The sequence below is a fragment of the Balaenoptera borealis genome (genome assembly GCF_965194805.1).
Source record: "Balaenoptera borealis genome assembly, chromosome: 13".
Taxonomy (NCBI): Eukaryota; Metazoa; Chordata; class Mammalia; order Artiodactyla; family Balaenopteridae; genus Balaenoptera; species Balaenoptera borealis.
Genome location: NC_138870.1, coordinates 92031735 through 92053762, shown reverse-complemented (window position 1 = coordinate 92053762; position 22028 = coordinate 92031735). Strand labels below are relative to the sequence as shown.

General features: G+C 41.7%; 1 protein-coding gene across 2 annotated transcripts; it reads left to right on the top strand.

Annotated features, from left to right (window-relative positions):
• The first annotated feature begins 3058 nt into the window (after positions 1-3058).
• LOC309609697 (uncharacterized protein) lies at positions 3059-20210 on the top strand. Of its 2 annotated transcripts, none has more exons than XM_082351414.1 (5): positions 3059-9845; positions 12004-12324; positions 13487-13752; positions 14583-14643; positions 16444-20210. In XM_082351414.1, the coding sequence occupies exons 2-5, from the start codon at positions 12318-12320 to the stop codon at positions 16920-16922; spliced, it is 813 nt and encodes a 270-aa protein (XP_082207540.1). In that variant the 5' UTR covers positions 3059-9845; positions 12004-12317; the 3' UTR covers positions 16923-20210. The 2 variants fall into 2 exon arrangements, with proteins under 2 accessions (XP_082207540.1, XP_082207539.1); XM_082351413.1 differs by having other exon boundaries at positions 11858-12324.
• The last annotated feature ends 1818 nt before the right edge of the window (positions 20211-22028 follow it).

The window sequence follows — 22028 nt, the reverse complement described above, 5'->3', positions numbered from 1 at the left end:
ACGTGTATTCTGTTGTTTTTGGATGGAATGTCCTATAAATCTCAATTAAGTCCATCTTCTTTAATGTATCATTTAAAGCTTGTGTTTCCTTATTTATTTTCATTTTGGATGATCTGTCCATTGGTGAGAGTGGGGTGTTAAAGTCCCCTACTTTGATTATGTTATGGTCGATTTCCCCCTTTATGGCTGTTATCATTTGCCTTATGTACTGAAGTGCTCCTATGTTGGGTGCATAAATATTTACAACTGTTATATCTTCTTCTTGGATTGATCCCTTGATCATTATGTAGTGTCCTTCTTTGTCTCTTGTAATAGTCTTTATTTTAACGTCTATTTTGTCTGATATGAGAATTACTACTCCAGCTTTCTTTTGATTTACATTTGCATGGAATATCTTTTTCCATCCCCTCACTTTCAGTCTGTATGTGTCCCTAGGTCTGAAGTGGGTCTCTTGTAGACAGCATATATACGGGTCTTGTTCTTATATCCATTCAGCCAGTCTCTGTCTTTTGGTTGGAGCATTTACTCCATTTACATTTAAGGGAGTTATCGATACGTATGTTCCTATTACCATTTTCTTAATTGTTTTGGGTTTGTTATTGTAGTTCTTTTCCTTCTCTTGTGTTTCCTGCCTAGGGAAGTTCCTTTAGCATTTGTTGTAAAGCTGGTTTGGTGACACTGAATTCTCTTAGCTTTTGCTTGTCTGTAAAGGTTTTAATTTCTGTGTCAAATCTGAATGATATCCTTGCTGTGTAGAGTAATCTTGGTTGTAGGTTTTTCCCTTTCCTCACTTCAAATATGTCCTGCCACTCCCTTCTGGCTTGCAGAGTTTCTGCTGAAAGATCAGCTGTTAACCTTATGGGGATTCCTTTGTTGTTTTTCCCTTGCTGCTTTTAATATTTTTACTTTGTATTTAATTTTTGATAGTTTGATTAATATGTGTCTTGGCGTGTTTCTCCTTGGAGTTATCCTATATGGGACTCACTACACTTCCTGGACTTGATTGACTATTTCCTTTCCCATATTAGGGAAGTTTTCAACTATCATCTCTTCAAATATTTTCTCAGTGCCTTTCTTTTTCTCTTCTCCTTCTGGGACCCCTATAATTTGAATGCTGGTGCATTTAATGTTGTCCCAGAGGTCTCTGAGAATGTCCTCAATTCTTTTCATTCTTTTTTCTTTATTCTGCTCTGCGGTAGTTATTTCCACTATTTTATCTTCCAGGTCACTTATCCATTCTTCTGCCTCCTTTATTCTGCTATTGATTCCTTCTAGAGAATTTTAAATTTAATTTATTGTGTTGTTCATCATTGTTTGTTTGTTCTTTAGTTCTTCTAGGTCCTTGTTAAAACTTTCTTGTATTTTCTCCATTCTATTTCCAAGATTTTGGATCATCTTTACTATCATTACTCTGAATTCTTTTTCAGGTAGACTGCCTATTTCCTCTTCATTTGTTTGGTCTGGTAGGTTTTTACCTTGCTCCTTCATCTGCTGTGTGTTTCTCTGTCTTCTCATTTTGCTAAACTTACTCTGTTTGGGGTCTCCTTTTCGCAGGCTGCAGGTTTGTAGTTCCTGCTGTTTTTGGGGTCTGCCCCCAGTCGGTAAGGTTGGTTCAGTGGGTTGTGTAGGCTTTCTGGTGGAGGGGACTAGTGCCTGTGTTCTTGTGGATGAGGCTGGATCTTGTCTTTCTGGTGGGCAGGACCACATTGGTTGGTGTGTTTTGGGGTGTCTGTGACCTTATTATAATTTTAGGCAGTCTCTCTGCTAATGGGTGGGGTTGTGTTCCTGTCTTGCTAGTTGTTTGGCATGGGGTGTCCAGCACTGTAGCTTGCTGGTCGTTGAGTGGAGCTGGGTCTTAGCTTTGAGATGGAGATCTCTGGGTGAGCTTTCGCCATTTGTTATTATGTGGAGCTGGGAGGTCTCTGGTGGACCAATGCCCTGAACTCGGCTCTCCCACCTCAGAGGCACAGGCCCGACACCCGGCCAGAGCACCAAGACCCCGTCAGCCACATGGCTCCCAAGTCTACAGTTGCTCCCAAAGTCCACCTCCTGAATTTGGGAAGATTCGTTGTCTATTCAGGTATTCCACAGATGCAGGGTACATCAAGTGGATTGTGCAGATTTAATCCACTGCTCCTGAGGCTGCTGGGAGAGATTTCCCTTTCTCTTCTTTGTTCGCACAGCTCCCGGGGTTCAGCTTTGGATTTGGGCCCTCCTCTGCGTGTAGGTCGCCTGAGGGCGTCTGTTCCCGCCCAGACAGGACGGGGTTAAAGGAGCAGCTGCTTCGGGGGCTCTGGCTCACTCAGGCCGGGGGGAGGGAGCGGTACGGAGGAGGTGGGGCGAGCCTGCGGCGGCAGAGGCCGGCGTGACGTTGCACCAGCCCGAGGCGTGCCTTGTGTTCTCCCGGGGAAGTTGTCCCCGGATCACGGGACCCTGGCAGTGGCGGGCTGCACCGGCTCCCGGGAGGGGCAGTGTGGATAGTGACCTGTGCTCGCACACAGGCTTCTTGGTGGCGGCAGCAGCAGCCTTAGCGTTTCATGCCCATCTCTGTGGTCCGCACTGATAGCCACGGCTCGCGCCTGTCTCTGGAGCTCCTTTAAGTGGCGCTCTGAATCCCCTCTCCTCACGCACCAGGAAACAAAGAGGCAAGAAAAAGTCTCTCGCCTCTTCGGCAGCTGCAGACCTTTTCCCGGTCTCCCTCCCAGCCAGCTGTGGTGCGCTAACCCCTTCAGGCTGTGTTCACGCCACCAACCCCAGTCCTCTCCCTGCGATCCAACCGAAGCCCGAGCCTCAGCTCCCAGCCCCGCCCGCCCCGGCGGCTGAGCAGACAAGCCTCTGGGGCTGGTGAGTGCTGGTCGGCACCGCTCCTCTGTGCGGGAATCTCTCCGCTTTGCCCTCCGCACCCCTGTGGCTGCGCTCTCCTCCGTGGCTCTGAAGCTTCCCCACTCTGCCACCCGCAGTCTCCGCCCGCGAAGGCGCTTCCTAGTGTGTGGAAACCTTTCCTCCTAACGGCTCCTTCCCACTGGTGCAGGTCCTGTTCCTATTCTTTTGTCTCTGTTGTTTCTTTTTTCTTTTCCCTACCCAGGTACGTGGGGAGTTTCTTGCCTTTTGGGAGGTCTGAGGCCTTCTGCCAGCGTTCAGTAGGTGTTCTATAGGAGCTGTTCCACATGTAGGTGTATTTCTGATGTATTTGTGGAGAGGAAGGTGATCTCCACGTCCTACTCCTCCGCCATCTTGAAGGTCTCCTCAAGCGGGAACCTTATAGCTGTACATGCTTACATTAAAAAAAAGAACTAGGAGAGCGGCCAAGATGGCGGCAGAACAACCCTGAGCTCACATCCTCTCACAAGCACAACAAAATCACAACTATCTGCAGAACAACCAACAGTGAAAAAGACGGGAAACTACCAGAAGAGATCTTCTACAACTAAAGACAAAGAAGGAACCACAACGAGATGAATAGGAGGGTGTGGACTAGAGATATAATCAAATCCCATAACTCCTGGGTGGGAGACCCACAGACAGGTGAATAATTGTATTGCAGAGTTTCTCCCACAGGAGTGAGAGTTCCGAGCCCCTCATCAGGCTCCGCAGCCCAGGGCAGAGCGGGGGATTCCTGCACTGGGAAGAGGAGCCCCCGGAGCATTTGGCTTTGAAGGCCTGCAGGGCTTCATTGCAGGAGCCCCACAGAACTGGGGAAAACAAGAGTCTTCACTCCTAAAGGGCATACACAAAATCTCAGGCACACCGCGTCCAAGGGCAAAAGCAGTAATTTGATAGGAGCCTGGGCCAGGCCTACCTGCTGGTCTTGGAGAGTCTCCTGGAGAAGCGGGAGGCGGCTGCAGCTCACCCTGGGGACGTACGTAGACACATATTGGGGAACATTCATCCACGTGAACACTGCTGCTGTGGCGGCTGATATCTTGCGCCTTTAGCCCCGAGACCTAGCACCAGCCAGCACCCTGCAGACGCCAGTACTGGGCCGCTTCAGGCTGAACAACCAGCTGGGAGAGGACATAGCCCTACCTATCAGCACACAGGCTGCCTAAAGACTGAAGAACTTACACCTGCCTTTGGACACGCCCCTAGGCACAGCCGGCCCACCTGAGAGCCAAGACCCTGCTCCACCCACCAATGGACCTGCACCAGCCCCTCCCATCAAGAAGCCTGCATTAGTCTCTAAACCACCAGGGGGCAGACACCAGAAGCAAGAAAACTATTAATACAATCCTGCAATGCAGGCCAGATGCTACCCTGGAGCCAGCTGGGCCGAGGCCCTGCCCACTAGCAGGGCAATGCAAACTTCTGGACACTCCAGACCCCATACCCCACCGTATAAGGAATTGTCCACACCTGCACCTCCGCTTCCCCCACTTCCCGCAATGATCTCACACCAGCTCTGGGATCCCTGGGCCCTGCAGCCACACCCCAGGAACAGCTCTGACTGCCAGTAGTCTTGCACTAACCCTAGGACCTGGCTTTACCTGCCAGTGGGTGGGCAATAGCCCCGGAGTCTTTGGGACCCTAACTCCGCCCACCAGGGAGGCAGCACTAGCCCCAGGGTCCCCTAGGATTCCGCAACCAGCCACCTCGGGACCAGCAGCCAGCAACATCTGTACAAGGCAGGGCCTGGCAACCAACCAGACTAGGGGCCAATCAAAAAAATAACTATCTCAAATTAACAACCTAACTTTAGGGAATTCCCTGGTGGTCCAGTGGTTAGGACTCCGGGCTTTCATTGCTGAGGGCGTGGGTTCAATCCCTGGTCAGGGAACTAAGATCCTGCAAGCTGTGCAGTGAAGCCAAAAAAACAAACAAAAAAAAAACAACCCAACTTTATACCTCAAGGAAAAAGAACAAGAAAACAGAACAAAAAAGAAGAACAAATTAGAGGGGGATTAGAGGTATAGGGGAGAGGGCATGAAGGGGGCAGAAAGAAATACATAGTCGATTTTACCAGGGAAGGGCAGGAGGTGGTGATCAGGCAGGGCTTCATAGAGAAGGTGACAGATGCTGAGCCTCCTGGGAAGAGTGGCCATCGGCAAGCAGAGTGGGTGGGGGAAGCATCCTGGGAAAAGGAAGCAGCATAGACAAAGTCTTAGAAATCCAAAGTGCTTGAGATGCTGGGGGAAATAGTGGGCAGGTCTGTGTGGGTCTCACCTCAGCATACATTTCATCACCTCTGCTTGCCTTTTCGGCTTCATCTCATGCAACTCTCCCCTCGCTATGAACAGCCTCTTCATACACCAGTTAAAAGCATGGAAGCTGTGGAAGCCTTCCTAACCAGAGCCAAATAATAGAGATATTGTTGGCACACCCGGGAGTTGATTGAACAATGGAGAGATGAGTCGTCAAAGGAAAGGATCGTTGCTCAGCAATTCCCCTTTGGAACACTGGGTGGCGCTGTCCACCCACTAAGGGGGAAAGACTCATTTTGAAGCCATTTTCAGCAATCATCTTCTGAGGAGTTAAGTCTCTAATCATCCCACCTGAGCACTATATAAGGCAGTTGGGCAACCTGCTCTGAAATGGGACAAATAAAAATATCTGACTTTGGGGAAGAGAAAGAGTGAACCTGTCTTTTCAAATTGATTTTGAAGTGCAAGCAGAATTGAGACCCATGATACCAGCCCTGGTTGATCTACAACATGTTTTGCTAGGGTCAGGAACACACACACACACACACACACACACACACACATAACGTAGTATAACATTCTGTTAAGAAGTATGTCAATAAATAGCCTTGGCCACCCTGGAAGCACCAAAGAAAGTGTTCCAATAGAAGGACACTAACTCCCATAAACATACAAAATTACAGGAAATTTCAGAAAGAAAGAGAAAACAGTCAGTTCACCTGGCTGGTGAAATAACCCTATAGTGTAGAGCTTAGCTAGGAGAATTTCCATTCCAACGCTGTAGCTATCAATTAGAGAACTCATGTTTCTCCAATTAGCAAACTCAGTTCTGCTGAGCCAGCTCCTTGCCAAAGTGGAAGGGGAAACAGCCTCCTGGACCGTGTACTAGGACAGCCAAAAGATGAAATATTCTTTCCTAAATACACTACCTAGATCTCCTATAATCCTATAATCCATCTTTACTTCATATGGTTTAAGGATGTGGCAACGTACCCATGGTCACATTACTTGTTTTGTTGTTGTTGTTTTTAATGAACTTTATTTATTTATTTTGGCTGCACCGTGCAGCATGCGGGAGCTTAGTTCCCCTACCAGGGATCGAACCCGCGTCCCCTGCAGTGGAAGTACAGAGTCTTAACCACCGGACCACCAGGGAAGTCCCACATTACTTGTTAATGGTGAAATTTGAAAATAAACCTACTTAGTTTGGATTCTGAAGGACATACCTGTGTTGCAGAGGCAAAATATTGACCAGGAAGGTAGAGAAGTTCTTGTCACCCACAAAATAGTAATGTTGTATGTTGACTTGGTGGGTTCCCATATACTACCAGGACGTGACTTGTTTAGTGTGAACCAGGAGAAAGACTCAACAGAAAGTATCTCTGGGCCCTACTCTCCTCTCCATGCATTCCTTTATCAAAGTTGGCTCAGAGAAAGAGTCTTCAGCATATTTTATTTTTATTGTAATTTAAGCAACTGTTCACCCATCACAGAGACATTTGCATCAACAAGGTCATCTTTAATTGTAAAGGGAAAGGTTTTGCCCCTGGAGGGAAAAAAAGATGCCAGAATTAAATGATGGAGGAGATGTTTGTGGACACTTAGGTGCTTTAGAATCATTGTAATTGAGCATCTCTAAAGCTCTACACATGGCTGGCTCTGAGACTTCTGCAGCTCACCACGGCTCTCCTTCCGCCACATACACAAGCGCATAAAGGCTGGCACCTTTCTGGGCATGTGAGAGATGGAGTTTAATGAACTCAAAGTTATCATTTTATTCCTTTAAGAGTAATGCTTTTAGTATCCTGTTGAAGAAAATTCTGCCTAGCCAAAGCATGAAGATATTCTCCTATCTATTCTAGTAAAAAGCCTCATTATTTTACTGTTCACATGTGTATCTATATTCAGCTGTATTTGATTTTTGTATACCAGGTGAGATAAGATATAAGATTTTTTCTCAATGCATAATCTACTGACCCAGTGCCATTAATTAAAGAGATCATATTTCCCCAACTGTTCCGTTGTGCAAACTTTTATATATTTTCTTTATTTTTTTTGACTGCGTCGGGTCTTAGTTGCGGCTGAGAAGCAAGAGAGATGGACCCTTGGTCAATGCTGGCATTTCCTTTATTTTAGTATGAATCATATGTAATGGATTTCCAGATGGAGATGGGACTTAATTTTCTTTAGAAGAAGAAAACCTGTCCTGAAAAGTTATATCTATGGGTATAGAGAGGGAGACTCGACTCATCTTTGGAATTGTCCCTATAAGTTATGTACGAGTGACATATATCCATCCATTTCTCACAGGGAAAGTTTAACAGGATATATTTTCGCTTTCGAAGGGACTTGGCATGAACTGTTCCAACTGAAGGAACTGTTGGAAGGAAAATGATATGTGTAGCCCACACTCTATCTTTATTTATATCCAAAAGGCAGAAAGAAGCAGTTTATAATGCAATGATATACTTTAATGGCCCTGGAAGAAGGCAATCTGGTTTGGAACATACTTCAATGATTGTATAAGCCTTGGAAAGATACTTCACCTTTCAGTTAATTCTAATAAACCTAGGAAGTATGCACTATAGGCATCTCCATTTTATAGAAGAAGAACTCGAAGCACTGAAAGATGAAGTTACTTTTCTGAGGTCACACAGGTTGTGGACAGAAACTCATGAACACTTAACCACTCAGTTATGCTGCCTTGTAGCATACGTATTTGAGACATACATACTGCGAGAGAAAGAACTTCATTCTTTTTACCAAAAGGAGCCACAGAGGTGGGAGTCAGGACATTGGATAAATTTATTGTTGTAGGCTCTAAGAACTGATTGGGTTTCAGCAGAATTTTTACCTATCTAAACAGTGAAGGCAGGTCAACTCCATACACAGTTCTAATCTCAAACATTCCTGCTTCACTGAGGATGTAAGTATAATTATGTATGATTTATTTGAGGGAGCTAGGGCCCCTAGGGGCCTCTAAGTACATAAAACAGAATTAGGCTTCCATGAGTGGAGAAGGAAAGGATTTCCTTGAGAAACAAATCCTAACAAGTTGAATATTAAATGCAGCATTATCTTAGTTGTAATTTAAATCCAGCCAAGCCTGGGGAGATCTAGTTCACACAAATAAGTAACTACTTCCTGTGGCAACGTACACTTTTTAATATATTGTGGAATTCCATTTGCTGATGGTTACCAAAGCATTACATGTCAGTGTTCCCAAGAGATTTATTTCTGTGAAGCACAATGTTCCTGAATGGAGTGGGGGGACCTTGGCTATTTCCTCGTCACTAAAGTGGAGGGAGAATACAAGAGACTACATTGTGAAGTTTGTTGGTTTCTACAGTTATGGAGTCCATATGTCATTGCCTACCCGTGTGATCCATGAGCAGAATTGCTACAAAACTCAATCGGTACTGCTGCGTTCAGAGAATTCTATGGAAAAGGGGTGGAGTGATAATTAATCAGACAGAGATAAGGCAACCACTGCACTGTTGAATTCCATAACTTCCCCCAAAGTTGGAATAATGGATCCTGTCAAATACCCACAGCACTGGAGCTGGGAGAGTTTTCATGGATTAGGATTGGGAAATTGGCGTGGCCTGCTACAGCACGTGGACAATTCATGGGCCCAGGGGAGGAATGTGGTGTAATGCACCTAGCTGGGAGTTAGTCAGCATATGAAGGAGAATCTAGAACAGGGATAGCTATGAGTCAGGTATTATATTGTCAATTTAATTGGAGTTGTCTGTATTAAATTTTTAACTTAAATTCATAAGAATTTATAGATTTATAGATTACATATTTAGACAGAGATTTCACTAAATGTCCCTCTCTTTTCACAAGGAATGGATTAAACTTAACAGAGCACATGGCAGCTATTGGGTAAATAGAAACAGGTCAGTAGAGCAGAGTGGTTAAAAACTGTAGACCTTAGAGTCAAAATCCCTGTTCCAAAGGGGCTTCTGGACAAGTTACTAGACATCACTTTGCTTCCATTTCATTTTCTATAAATTGAAGATAATAATAGTAACTCATATCATGGGCTCATTGTGTATTAAGTAAAATAATCATGCAAAGCCTAGTACATAATAAATTCACAATAAATATTAGCTATTACTTTTGTTGTTATCACTATTGTTTATAAGTCAATAGAGATTTCTCAAATGATAAGGTTATATATAACAGTATGAAATATTTGCATATTTTTAAAGCTTCTGTCTGAATAACCATCTCTAGAGTAAAGTATGTTTATTTCTTTTGTGCTAGGGTAAGTTATTCTACATATTATGGGAATGAAATAATTAAAAGTGTATTAAAAACTTAGAATCAGGCTTGAAACAAAGTAAAGGGCTTTAACATTGCTGTCTTTGTGAGGGACCCTTACCTGTAATTCCCATGAAGAGAGTTCCCCTCTACCACCACCCCCAGGCATCCTGACTTGTGAAAAGAAACTTGACCAACCGTAAAGCTTCTCAATGTCTCTGTTCCCATCTCATGAGCTTCATTTAGAAAGGTTTAGGAGGGCTGATTAAATCAATTGATTTCAAAAAATGTTTGATTTCTTATCTCTCCTGAGGTTAATGGACTGGTTAATTTTTAACCAGAGAGAATTTAGGGCGATTGACATTCAAACCGGGGTCCTTCCCTCCACACACCTCTGGCAGTGAGTTGTTGGCTGAAGACTAGGATCTGACTGTTGAGGTAAGTGGACTCTACCCTGGATCTCTTCCTTTTTTAGCCACATACCAGCCCCAGAATGTGGACCCAGCTCCCCCTATTTCTCCTCCTACCTACAGAATAGGACCAGAGGTGTTCACTGGGTTTATGAGCTTGGGTTTTCTCCTTGACATTGACAAAGACAGAAGCTAAAGAATTAAAGGATGCCAGTGGGAAAAGCATGAAAGCTACAAGTCCTGGTTCTTGATTGCTGACGTGAAATTACCACAAATTTAGCAGCTAAAAGGCATCAATTTATTATCTCATAGTTTCCATGGGTCAGAAGTCTGGGTGAAACCAGGGTGCGGGGGCCCTGTGAGCTCCTGGGCACGGAAGCCTTTTTTTTGTCCCCCGTTTTGTGTAAGCAAGACTACAGCCTCCATGATCTTCCCTAAGTTCCAAAGGGCAGATTTGAACAATTGCTAATCAATTTTTCTTTTCCAAAAAGTCCATTTATCGATTTTTTTTCTTTTATGATTTATGTTTTTGGTGTCATGTCTAAGAATTCTACCTAGCCCAAGATTGGGAAGATTTTCTCCTATGCTTTCTTCTAAAAATACTACAGTTTTACACTTCACATTGAGATCTATCATCTACTTAGAGTTAATATTTGTATAAGGCATGAGGTTTAGGTTAACATTAATTTTTTCGACTACCCATTGTTCCAACATCCTTTGTTGAAAATTCTATCTTTTCTCCACTGAATTGGTTTTGCACCTTTGTGAAAAATAGGTTGGTCGTGTGTGATTTATATGTAGACTTTCTTTTACGTTCCATTGATGTATGGTTATATCCCTCTGCCAAAACCACAGTGTGTTAATCACTAACATTATAAACTAAGTCTTAAAAATAGAGCAGAAAATCATATGATTATATCAATTAATACAGAAAAAATTATTTGACAAAATTCAACACCCATTCACAATAAAAACTCTCAGCAAACTAGGAATAAAGGGGAACTTCTTCAACTTGATAAAGAACATCTGCCAAGAAAGCTACTGTTAACATCATATTTATGGTCTGAAAATCATGCCTGGTACATGCATGTTCATTTAGTTCTCTTCCCTGTGGTCTTGGCTCCAGCTGCAACCACATCAAAACACATATTCTTAGCAAGTACTCTCCCCAACAAGAAGTAGTCTCTCCAAACAGAATTTTAGGGCCACATGGGAAGATGAGGAAATGTTTCCCCACCTTATTATATATAAGGTCAAGTTCTAACCTTATTTGATGGAGGAAATCTCTATCATCAATTACCTAGGTCCTTGGTACAGCATAGATTTTTTTACAAATCTCAATCATATCTTATACAAAAGCAAAGTCATGACAACTCTTCAACAATCTATTTGCAAAAATATTCTGGAAGTGAAGTCAGAGGATTCATTCACCTACATGTTCTGGGTTGCTTCCTGGACATTTACAGTCCACTGGTAGGTCAGTCAATTTTATTCTTCTCTTTGACAACCATCGATATGCCATTTGGCCTTGTACTCAGTCAAGTGGTGGTTTACCGAAAAATAACTAGAAATTATTCACTTTTAATTATAGTTCACCTACTGTGCTATGCTCAATGCTGAGTTATCCCCTACACTAACTCAGAATTAACTTCTAATTTCTTCTCCTTATAAAAATGTCCTCTTCCCATACATTTGTATATTTGATATAGACACTAAAGGAGACTTTTGACCCAAACTTTAGATAAGTTCATCAAAGCTCAGGAGCATACGAATTCCAGGGGGAAAAAATAAAATAAGGTTAATAGGAAAGAATATGGAGTATTATATAAATAGTTTGATTTGTGTAAAATATGGTATAATACAGATATTTTCCTTATGAGATTGTTATTAATATCAAAAGAGGTGCCATGCATATTAAAATGGTAACTAATATTAATTAGCACTGCATGCTTTACATTTGTTTGACTATTTAATTATGTATCACTTAATGTTGGTTTCTCCTTGCACATTATTCTCACTGGAAATTGCCCTCAATTCTAGACTTTCTGCTCTGCATTTGGCTTCCTGTCCAGAAAATGGTTTGTGATGACTCCAGATGTGTGGTTGAGCATAAGGAATTAAGTCTTCAGAAAGTCAGAGCAGGAGGAGAAATGGCCTCTTTACGTTGACCTTTTATGTATTGACAGCTGCTCCCATAATAGACCTGCTGGAAGGGAAATCTGAAAATGACCTAGGACTTGTAGTTGACAACTCTACCGAGCCTAAGATCCAGAATCAGCAAGAGCGGGTGACCTGAATCCACCTTGTCATTAAACATTAATTTTTGTTGTCCCAGTTTGGACCAGAGGTAAATATTTGAATAGGCAACTTTGGACCATTTAGTTAAGGTCTTGACAGAGTGAACAGTGACAGGAGCCCAGGCCTCAGACACACAGCTAGGCATTTCAGAAAGAAATCTGAGAGAAGCCTACCCCCACAAAGGAAAGACTTCGTCTTGAGAATGGCTGGTAGGAGACGGACACGGATTGTGGGAAGGGGTTCAAGTGCTTGCAAGAGGGTGGAGGGAGGGTGTCATTTTGTTAATAGAGGTGTGAATATCCTAGTGCCAAAAATGGGTTTTCTGACATGATTTCTCTGGGGGAGAGAGAATAAACATAGAGGATGAATGCCATCCAACTCAAGGTGCTTCTTGTGGGTTGCTGTGCTATAAGCCTTGGCTGGACAAGAAAAGTGAAAGCCAAGGGCAGAGTGTTTGGAGAAACGAGAGGGCAGGGGCACTGGCTAACAATTAAGTAACTTATTTAAAACACTTATGGTTAAGAACACTGATTCTTAATTCAGAATGCCTGGAATTAGAATCTTGTCTCAGGCTGTAACTAACTAGCAATCTGGCTGAGAATAAGTAGGATCACCTCTTTGAATCTAAACTACTAATCTGTAAAATGGAATAGGAACCTTACCTTGTAGGGATGTAACGAACGGTTCTAGGTACTTTCGCTATCAGCTTCTTGGCCGCAAGCATTTTCACTACAAACGTTTTTGCCCCATAACGAATTTATCATAAGGCAATTTTGCTGTAAAAGATAAAATAATGAAAGATAAAAGAGAGACATTAAAAAGAACATAATGAAACATAAGAAATGAATAACAAAATTCGAAAGACTTTATTGTGAAATACAAAATATTTGAATACATTAAAAATGTGTGCAGGGCTTCCCTGGTGGCGCAGTGGTTGAGAATCTGCCTGCCAATGCAGGGGACACAGGTTCGAGCCCTGGTCTGGGAAGATCCCACATGCTGCGGAGCGACTAGGCCTGTGAGCCACAATTGCTGAGCCTGTGCATCTGGAGCCTGTGCTCCGCAACAAAGAGAGGCTGCGATAGTGAGAGGCCCGCGCACCACGATGAAGAGTGGCCCCCACTTGCTGCAATTAGAGAAAGCCCTCGCACAGAAACGAAGACCCAACACAGCCATAAATAAATAAATAAATAAATAAATAAATAAATAAATAAATAAATAAATAAATAAATAAATAAAATTTTAAAAAAAATGTGTGCAGATTCATGGCAATACCATGCAAATAACTGATTTTACTTTGTAGGTTGTACCAAAGCACTTGTCTTCCAAGTCTTTCACAGTATTTTATACTTTTTTTTTTTTTTTTTTCAGATTTGTCTCTTCATTCAGCATCACGCTTTTTCTTTTTTGCTAAAATTTCCTCCTTCATTAAGAGAGGTATCAGTTTCCAAACACTAGGATGCATATTTGTAACTGAGTTCTGCATTGCGTTGTGCAAGCCTCTACACGGTGGTTGTTCTCAGCATTGTGTCACACGTCCGTTGATAGACGTTCCAAAGTTCTATGGGAAATGCTCGTTCAACTCTGTGCCTTCAAATCACCCAAGGATTTGCAAACTGATGTGTTGTCATTTTCTGGTATAGTATGCAATCTGGCTTTGCACTCTCTTATTTCACACTTCCAGTAAATTTTTTCCCCATATTTTCTCTCAAGTTTCTATATGTAGTTGTTATCATACACTGTTTTAAGACCACCATGCCTACTCATCACTATCAGGACCATTACGAGGGCTAAGATTTATGTAATATAAAAATGGGAGTACTGAGTCAGTGGAGAAATAAAACCAAACAACTGTTAACCAGTTATTTTATTTTTTATGGCAAAATTGCCTTACGGACAATTAGTTACGTGGCAAAAAAATGTTTGTGGTGATAACGTTTGTGGCAAAGATGCTTACAACAAAAATACCAGGCACGTCATGAAAACTTAATGATATGATGTTTCTAGCACAATATCTTTTCCATAATAAGCACTCAATATATAACAGGCTCTAATAAGAATAAATCATTTCTTAATTCAAGAAATGTTATCAAGTGCTTACTATGTGCTATCAATTCAAAGGTGGATGAAAAAAAAGGTTGACCATTCAGGATTCAGAAACACTTTTAATGGAATAATTACTGCTATATATTAAGTGATAATGAAGGGGGGTTAACAAACTCTAGCTGAAGTTCAGAGAGTAACCTGCTCAGTTTACTAGTATGGGTAAGAATGATATTTGAGTCCATGAATTTAATTCTAGAGATGATACCTTTCCTGGACCAGGTTGCAACTCTACCTATCCAGCCTTCACATAAAAACAAAACAAAACAAAAACAAAGAACAGAAAAAAACCTCTGTTTGTTTCTTTAATCAAGACATCCAGATATTGGTCAACATCATCCTAATGGAAACTGCTGTCTTTCAGAAAGAAGGATGTGCTGGACCTCCAGGGCCACCAGGATATCCAGGACCTCCAGGTTTGAGAGGTGAGAAATATATCCTTCTGCCTCTTATTTACCCCTCTCATTTCATAGTCTTGGTAGGAAAGTCATAATCCTCAAAGGCTCAGGAGCATGAGGCATTAAGGATGAAAAGAATGCAGAGAAAATGATCAGCTGTAGGATTGGGTCCCAAGGCAGGGTGACCAGAGCCCAAATCACAGGGCACAAGAGAGACTGGCCTAGTTTTAGTACCAGGGGGCTGTGATCCATGTGGGTTAGTCATAGTGGGAGGATGTGCTAAGTAACAGTTAGTATCATGGATTAAACTGTCTGATAAGCAACAAGAAAAACGTAGGGGTTAGTAAGTGTAGCAGGGCATCATGTATCATCAAAAGAATTGGATTTCATTGGGCACTTAGAGCTCCAAACTTAGTTATTACGAAAAGGATGATGCCCAATGAGCACCTGAATATGAAGCAAGATTCTTCCTAGATTCTGTCCTGGTTACTTCTTTGTAGCCAGTAAGACTGGACCACGAGGGGACTCTCAGGAAAGCTCACAACTGTGTGTCATCTCTTATGGGATGGTCTCAAGGATTAGATTTGGTAATCCAAAGGTTTCTGGTTCCCAGACTTAGACACCCAGGCCTTTTTATTTATCCTCATCCTCAGTAAGATTAGAATCATTAGCAAGAACTAGTCCCACCCAAATCAGGGTGAAATGATATATAGGATCATTATCATCCATATACTATCAGAAAATCACATTGTTTGCCATTTATTGTTATTTCCCTAAATTATTCCAGGAAGTACAGAGTCTTATCAAACAATTGAAGGCCAACAGAATTAATAATACTTAACATATGTTAACATTTGATTTCTTTAACTGACAAAAATTGTATATATTTAAGGTGATGTTTTGATATATACATACATTGTGAAATGATTATCAAGCTAATTAATGTATCTATCACCTCAGATAGCTACCATTTTGTGTGTGTGTGTGTGTGTGTGTGTGTGTGTGTGTGTGTGTGTGTGGTGAGAACATTTAAGATCTATTCTCCCTTAGTAAATTCCAAGCATACAATACAACATTGTTAACTATAGTCACCATGTTGTCCGATAGCTCTCCAGAAATTACTCATCCTGCATAATGGACACTTTGTACCCTTTAACCAACATCTCCCCATTTCCCTCCTCTGTGTGTATTTGAGTAAAAGAAAAGGGAAGAAATAGAGCCATAGCAGGGTGAAGAGAGGAGCTGGGAGTAGAAACGCCTGCATTCTCACTACCTTATGCCAAGAATCGTGAATTTTCAATGGATCTGATCAACTATAGTCATCATGACATCCCTTAGATCTCCAGAACTTATTCATCTTACATAACTGAAACGTTGTATCCTTTGACCAACATCTCCCCTTTTCCCCCACCCCCAGTCTCTGGCAATCACCATTTTACTCTCCGCTTCTATGAGTTCAGCTTTTTAAAGTCCACTTATAAGTGAGATCATGCCATACATGTCTTCCTGTAAGGCTTAATGTTTTGTAGGCACTACAAGTATTTTAAATGCATTGTCTCATTACAACTTCACAACAGTCACATGAGAAGTCAATAATATTATTTTCAGATGAGGAAATACAGCCCAGAAACATCAATTAACTTTAGCAAGATTACAAAGCTGGTCAATTTCAGAGATGTGACTTGTAACCATTTAATCATACACCAAAGATCAATCTCTTAACCATGATGTTATAACAAAAAAGTGGTGGTTTCATACATCAACTGAGGTACCATCTTTTTATTGGATGCTATGACCTTCTTACTGGGTCTTCTCCATTTTTCCAAGGGATACCAGGTTTACCAGGATTGCCAGGACCTCCAGGACCAAGTGTAAAATGCCTGTGCAACAGAACGTCTGCCTTCACTGCGAAGCTCAGTGACAAGCTGCCTTCACCTTTGAAGCCTGTTACCTTCAAAGAGGTCCTGTACAATGCCCAGAGAGACTTACAGGAGGACACTGGGGTCTTCACATGCAGGGTGCCAGGAAATTCCCATTTCCTCTTTGATGTGGAGCTCCAGCACTGCAAGGTGATCCTTCGGCTGATGAGGAACAAAAGTTCTGTCTTAGAAAAGCGTCAGGTCTCCACCAAAGAGTCCAGGAATCTCTCTGGCATGTTGACCCTGCCACTGAGCGTAGACAAGAAGGTGTGGCTAGAAGCAGAAGTGGAAACCGAGGAGCCGGAGCAAGCCACAGTTACAATCTATTTCTCTGGTTTCCTGACATGGCTCTGGCCTCTCTATATAGTGAAGACAAATCCCTTATGATTTTGCTGTCTAAAGCAAACAAACAAATAAATAAATATGCACTATATCTTGGCCTCTTGGGCTTTCCTTTCCTTAACATTTTGGAATTTTTTTACATTCTATATTTATATGAAGGAACAGGTAGATTTGGTCACAGTGGAACTGGGCCTTAGAATTCTGTTCCAGAAATCATGACATTATTTCATTTAAATCACTTTTTAATATTTACCAAGGCCATTCTGCCTCTTTGTCCCCAGACCCCCATTACTGGATGGAAATCCTTTTATCCAAGGGACGGGATTTCCCTGGAGGTCCAGTGGTTAAGACTCTGCACTTCCAATGCAAGGGGTGCAGGTTCAATCCCTGGTTGGGGAAATAAGATCCCACATGCCGCGTGGCACGGCCAAAAAATTAAAAAAAAAAAAAAAGAAAGTCTTACCTTTTATCCAAGGGAAACAGGCTCACAGTCCCTCCCTCTCCCCAATCTACTTCTCCAACTAATTGACAAGTTTCACCATGTGCCCCTCCTTATCCCTCTAATGCTTTCCTCTTCTGTCATTCACACTGGAAATTCTGTCAGATCATTTTTACAGTTAAAGAGGGTTGAAGTAAAACACACTGCCATTATTCTGCTTACGATAATGATAGGATTTATCCTCCTTCCATAACAACAAAAACTTGGGAAAATATTGTATGATTTAAGGTAACACTAATTAATGAAACAGGGAAAAACAGCTTAACTCAATAGAAGTTTACTTCTCACTCATTAAAATTCCAATATTGATATTCTGGACCAGAGAATGAATCTCTCCTAAACAGTGATTCTGGGACTCAGACTCCTTCCATCTTGTGGCTCTGCCATCTTTGACATGTGGCTTATGAGCTCTCCATTATTCTTGTATCAAGACAGCAAAAGTGGAAAGATCCTGGAGAGTCTCGTGAAAGGTGTTTTTAATGGGCAAGGCTGAGAGATGGGTCACAGAGTTTTTGCTTGCATGCCATTGACAAAAATTCAGTCGTTGACCATCCCTAACTTTACCTCCTTCGGAATTGTAGAATTTTGGTAAATAGATTATATTCACTTAAAAATCACTCTTCTCATAGCTACCAAAGCCATACTTTCTTCTTGTCCCTAAACCCACATTCCTGGCTGGAAGAACCCTTTATCATATTTACAAATTCAGTGAGAAGAGTACATAGTCATTTAAAAGGGCAATAAAAGCACTTGCTTAAAAAAATCAGAACCGATTAATAATTTAAAAATCTGTTAGGAAATAAGAATAGAAGGGAATTTTCTTAATCTCATAGTGACTACCGAAAAGTTACGTACAGAACATCTCACCCTGGAAATGTAAGCTTGCAGATTGAGAACCAAAATAATATGTCCACAATCACCTCTACTCAGTATTGCTCTGGAGATCCTCATCCATGGAGTAAGCAGGAAAAATATAAAACATATAAAATTGGAAAGGAAGAATCAAAGTTTATTATATTACCAGTGTATGAATTCAAGCCAAAAAACACATACGTTTATACGTTATTAAATTAATGAAAATTAGCAAACATTTTGGATATAAATTTAAGAAATCAATTGTGTTTTTTTTACAGCAGAATCAATTAATTAGAATATGAAAAAAAAACATACAATTTAACTAGCAATGAAAATAGCAAATATAGGCGACTTGGGCTGGGGAAGAAGGGGCTGGGCATGCCCCCAGCCGAGTGAGCTGGCAGGAAGAAGCAGGAATGGGTTGATCCAGCTGCATCCCCGCTGCTCAGCGGTTCCCATGGCCACCTCTGCTGCCTCTGCCTGGGACTGTGTCCACCAACTGCTGGGAGGGAAGCCTGGAGTATGGGGAGGGCACTCTATTTTTTTTTTTTTAAAAGCAAATGTATCTAGGACTAAACATAACAAAGTTGTGAAGACTATTATGAAGAGTAGTATAAATTTCTATTGAAAGGTTTTAAATGAAAGAAACGAAGAGAAACCCTGTTCAGGGATTGTAAGACTTAATATAGTAAGCATTTTCTCCAAACTGATTGACAGCATTGATGGAATCCCAGTCAGATGAAAACAGGTGGTGTAGGGGCTGTATTGTGTGGAATGTGCCTAGAGTGTATCCTTGGAGAGCTGGCAGGCATACTCAGCAGAAGGTAAGTGTGTTTGCAATAGCATAACAACACAGCTGTACCTTGACAGTAAAATAGAAACAGGATTCACGGTGCACTCATGCAATGGAATGCTATACAATGAAATTAAATGAGTGTTGCCCACCTATGTTACACATACTGTGAAGGAAAAGTACTACTGATTTAAAGGATACTTACAATAATATCCCATTTTTATAAATTTAAAAAACATGCAAACTGGGAGTTCCCTGGTGGCCTAGTGGTTAGGATTCTGGGCTTTCACTGCCGTGGCCCGGGTTTAATCCCTGGTCAGGGAACTGAGATCCCACAAGCTGCATGGCGTGGCCAAAAAAAAAACCAACCTACTAAAATTAATAAAGAAACATTTAAAAAAAATACAAACCTAAATTACATTTTTAAATGATTGATGTGTATGTATTAAGATGAAAAGAAATAGGAAACAAGTGCCTAAAAGGAGCGTAGGGTCTTTTAAGACAATTTTGCCCAGGGGGTTGTTTTTCAGTCACTTATCATACTGTTCATTTACACTTTTTACTTTTCTGTATTTGGGCTTTTTTCACAATTACAAAAATGTCAGTATGCAGCCACAGTGATTTCATTCTCAATTCAGGGCCATTGGTCACAATTAGGCCCTTTTTGTTGCTTAGCAACTCCATGCTGTGTCCTTCATTCCCGTTTACAATTTCGCACCCTCATTCTCTCTCCAGATCTCTAGCACCAACACTCAGCTTATTACCTTGTGTTCTGTTTTGCTGAGAAGAAGAAATAATTAGAAGCAAACTTTCCAGAGTCCCTCCATCACACCGACCCCCAGGTCTGCATCTCTGCTGAATTCTCTGCCTTCCGTCTTATCCCACAGGCTGACACCCCCGCTGCTATGTAGGAATTCCACTTGTGCACTTGATCCTGTTTTCTTGAACTCCTCATAGACATAGTTTTAGTAAGTCTCCCCCTCTCACCTATTTTTTGTTCTCTACTAGATCATTCCTTTCGTATGTAACCACACTGAGTTTTCACATCTGAAAAGAGAAAATTCTCGCTTGACACCAAAGCCTTCTCCAACTACTGCCTGATTTATCCTCTTTACACAAAATCTTCTTGAGAAAGTTGTTATGGGCTGGGTTATGTCCCCACAAAATTATTATTATTATTTTTTTAAGATTTATTTGTTTATTTAGCTGCACCGGGTCTTAGTTGTGGCACGCGAGATCTTCGTTGCGGCACTCGTGGCATGCGGACTTCTTAGTTGCGGCATGCATGCGGGATCTAGTTCCCCGACCAGGGATCGAACCCGGGCCCCCTGCATTGGGAGCGCAGAGCCTTACCCACTGGACCACAAGGGAAGTCCCCCCACAAAATGATTATGTTGAAGGCCCAACACCTAGTACCTCAGAATATTACAGGATTTTTAAAGAGGTGATTCAGGTCATGACGGGGGAATCCTAATCCTATTATGAACTGGAAATTTAGACCCAGGAAGGTACAGAGGAAAAACCATGTGAAGACACAGCGAGAAGGCTGTCTACAAGCCAAGGAGAGAGGCCTCAGAGGAAACCAACACTGCCAACACCTTGACCTCAAATTTCCAGCCTCCAGAACCATGAGAGAGAAACGTCTGTTGTTTAAGCCACCCAGTTCCGTGGTACTTTGTCATGGAAGCCCTAGTAAACGAACACAGTTGTCTATACTTCTCTTCAATTCCTAATCTCCCCTTCTCTTCAACCTACTTCACTCAGGTTTTACATACAGTCCCGCCAAAAGTGCTGTTATCAATGTCACAAATAACCTTGACACTGGTTCCAGACGGTCAGTCCACTTGTTACTTGATATACTTGATCACTGACTTGCTGCCACTTTCCTCATTTGGCTCCTATGTCACCACCCTTGCCTGATTTTCCTCCAACCCCAGTGATTTTTCTCTCAGTCCCCTACATGTTGGCATGTCCTATTTTTTAGATCTGTTCTTTTTCCTTCTCTATATCCATTTACCCCACGTGTGATTTCATCCCTTTAAATAACTTCTAGATGCTGACCGTTCCAGAAATGTCTCTTTCCAGACCAACCTCCTGGATGTCAGACTCCAACTGAGATGTCGAATAGTGCTGAATGGTCAAGCACAGTCCCATGAAATACAAATTTTACCCAAGCAACACGCTTTATTGAGGGTGGGCAAAGGACATGGCAGAGAAGCTATCACAAATACAACATAGACATTTTGGAGATCCTGAATCTGTCCGACATAGATCACTGGATCTCTTTTCTCACCCCAGATGAGAAAAGATCAAGTTTCAGAGTGCTGGTTGCTGTGTGAGCCCGACAAGATAGCACAGGAGAGACACTTTGTTTTGGGATCTCTAGGGTTTTATGCTTTGAGAGTCACTGGGTCCTTCTGGTCATGAGGATTACATGACTATCTTCCATGTTTTATCACTACATTAATAAGTTGCAGGATTATTTAAAATAAACTATCCAAGAGCATTAGATCTTTCCTGCTACTGTTATTCTTTATATTGTTAGTCAGTAATAGCAACCTCCCTACAAGACTATTATTTATCTTCCAACTAGTAAATTCCATCAGTCAAGGTTTAGAAGGCGGTCTGGTTGGTTATGTTTACAGATTTCTTTGAGCATCCCAAAAAGGTGAGAATCGAATGTCACACCAACTATTCATCTTTTCTTTTTATTTTTGAAACTTTTAAAATTGAAGTATAGCTGACTTGCAATATTAGTTTTGGGTGTACAGCATAGTGTTTCAGTATTTTTACAGATTATACTCCATTAAAAGTTGTTACAAGATAGTGGCTATAATTCTCTGTGCTGTACAATATACCCTTGTTGCTTATCTATTTTATTCATAGTAGTTTGTATCCGTTAATCCCTTACCCCTAAATTGCCCCTCCCCCCTTCCTTCTCTTTGGTAACCACATGTTTTTCTATATGTCAGTCTGTTTCTGTTTTGCATATACATTTATTTGT

Bases quoted from the DNA above. Each gene is read 5' to 3' on its own strand.
- LOC309609697 (XM_082351414.1), top strand. The intron at 13,753-14,582 runs GTATAGTATGCA...GCTGTCTTTCAG, and splicing joins TGATGTGTTGTCATTTTCTG to AAAGAAGGATGTGCTGGACC. The intron at 14,644-16,443 runs GTGAGAAATATA...CATTTTTCCAAG, and splicing joins AGGACCTCCAGGTTTGAGAG to GGATACCAGGTTTACCAGGA.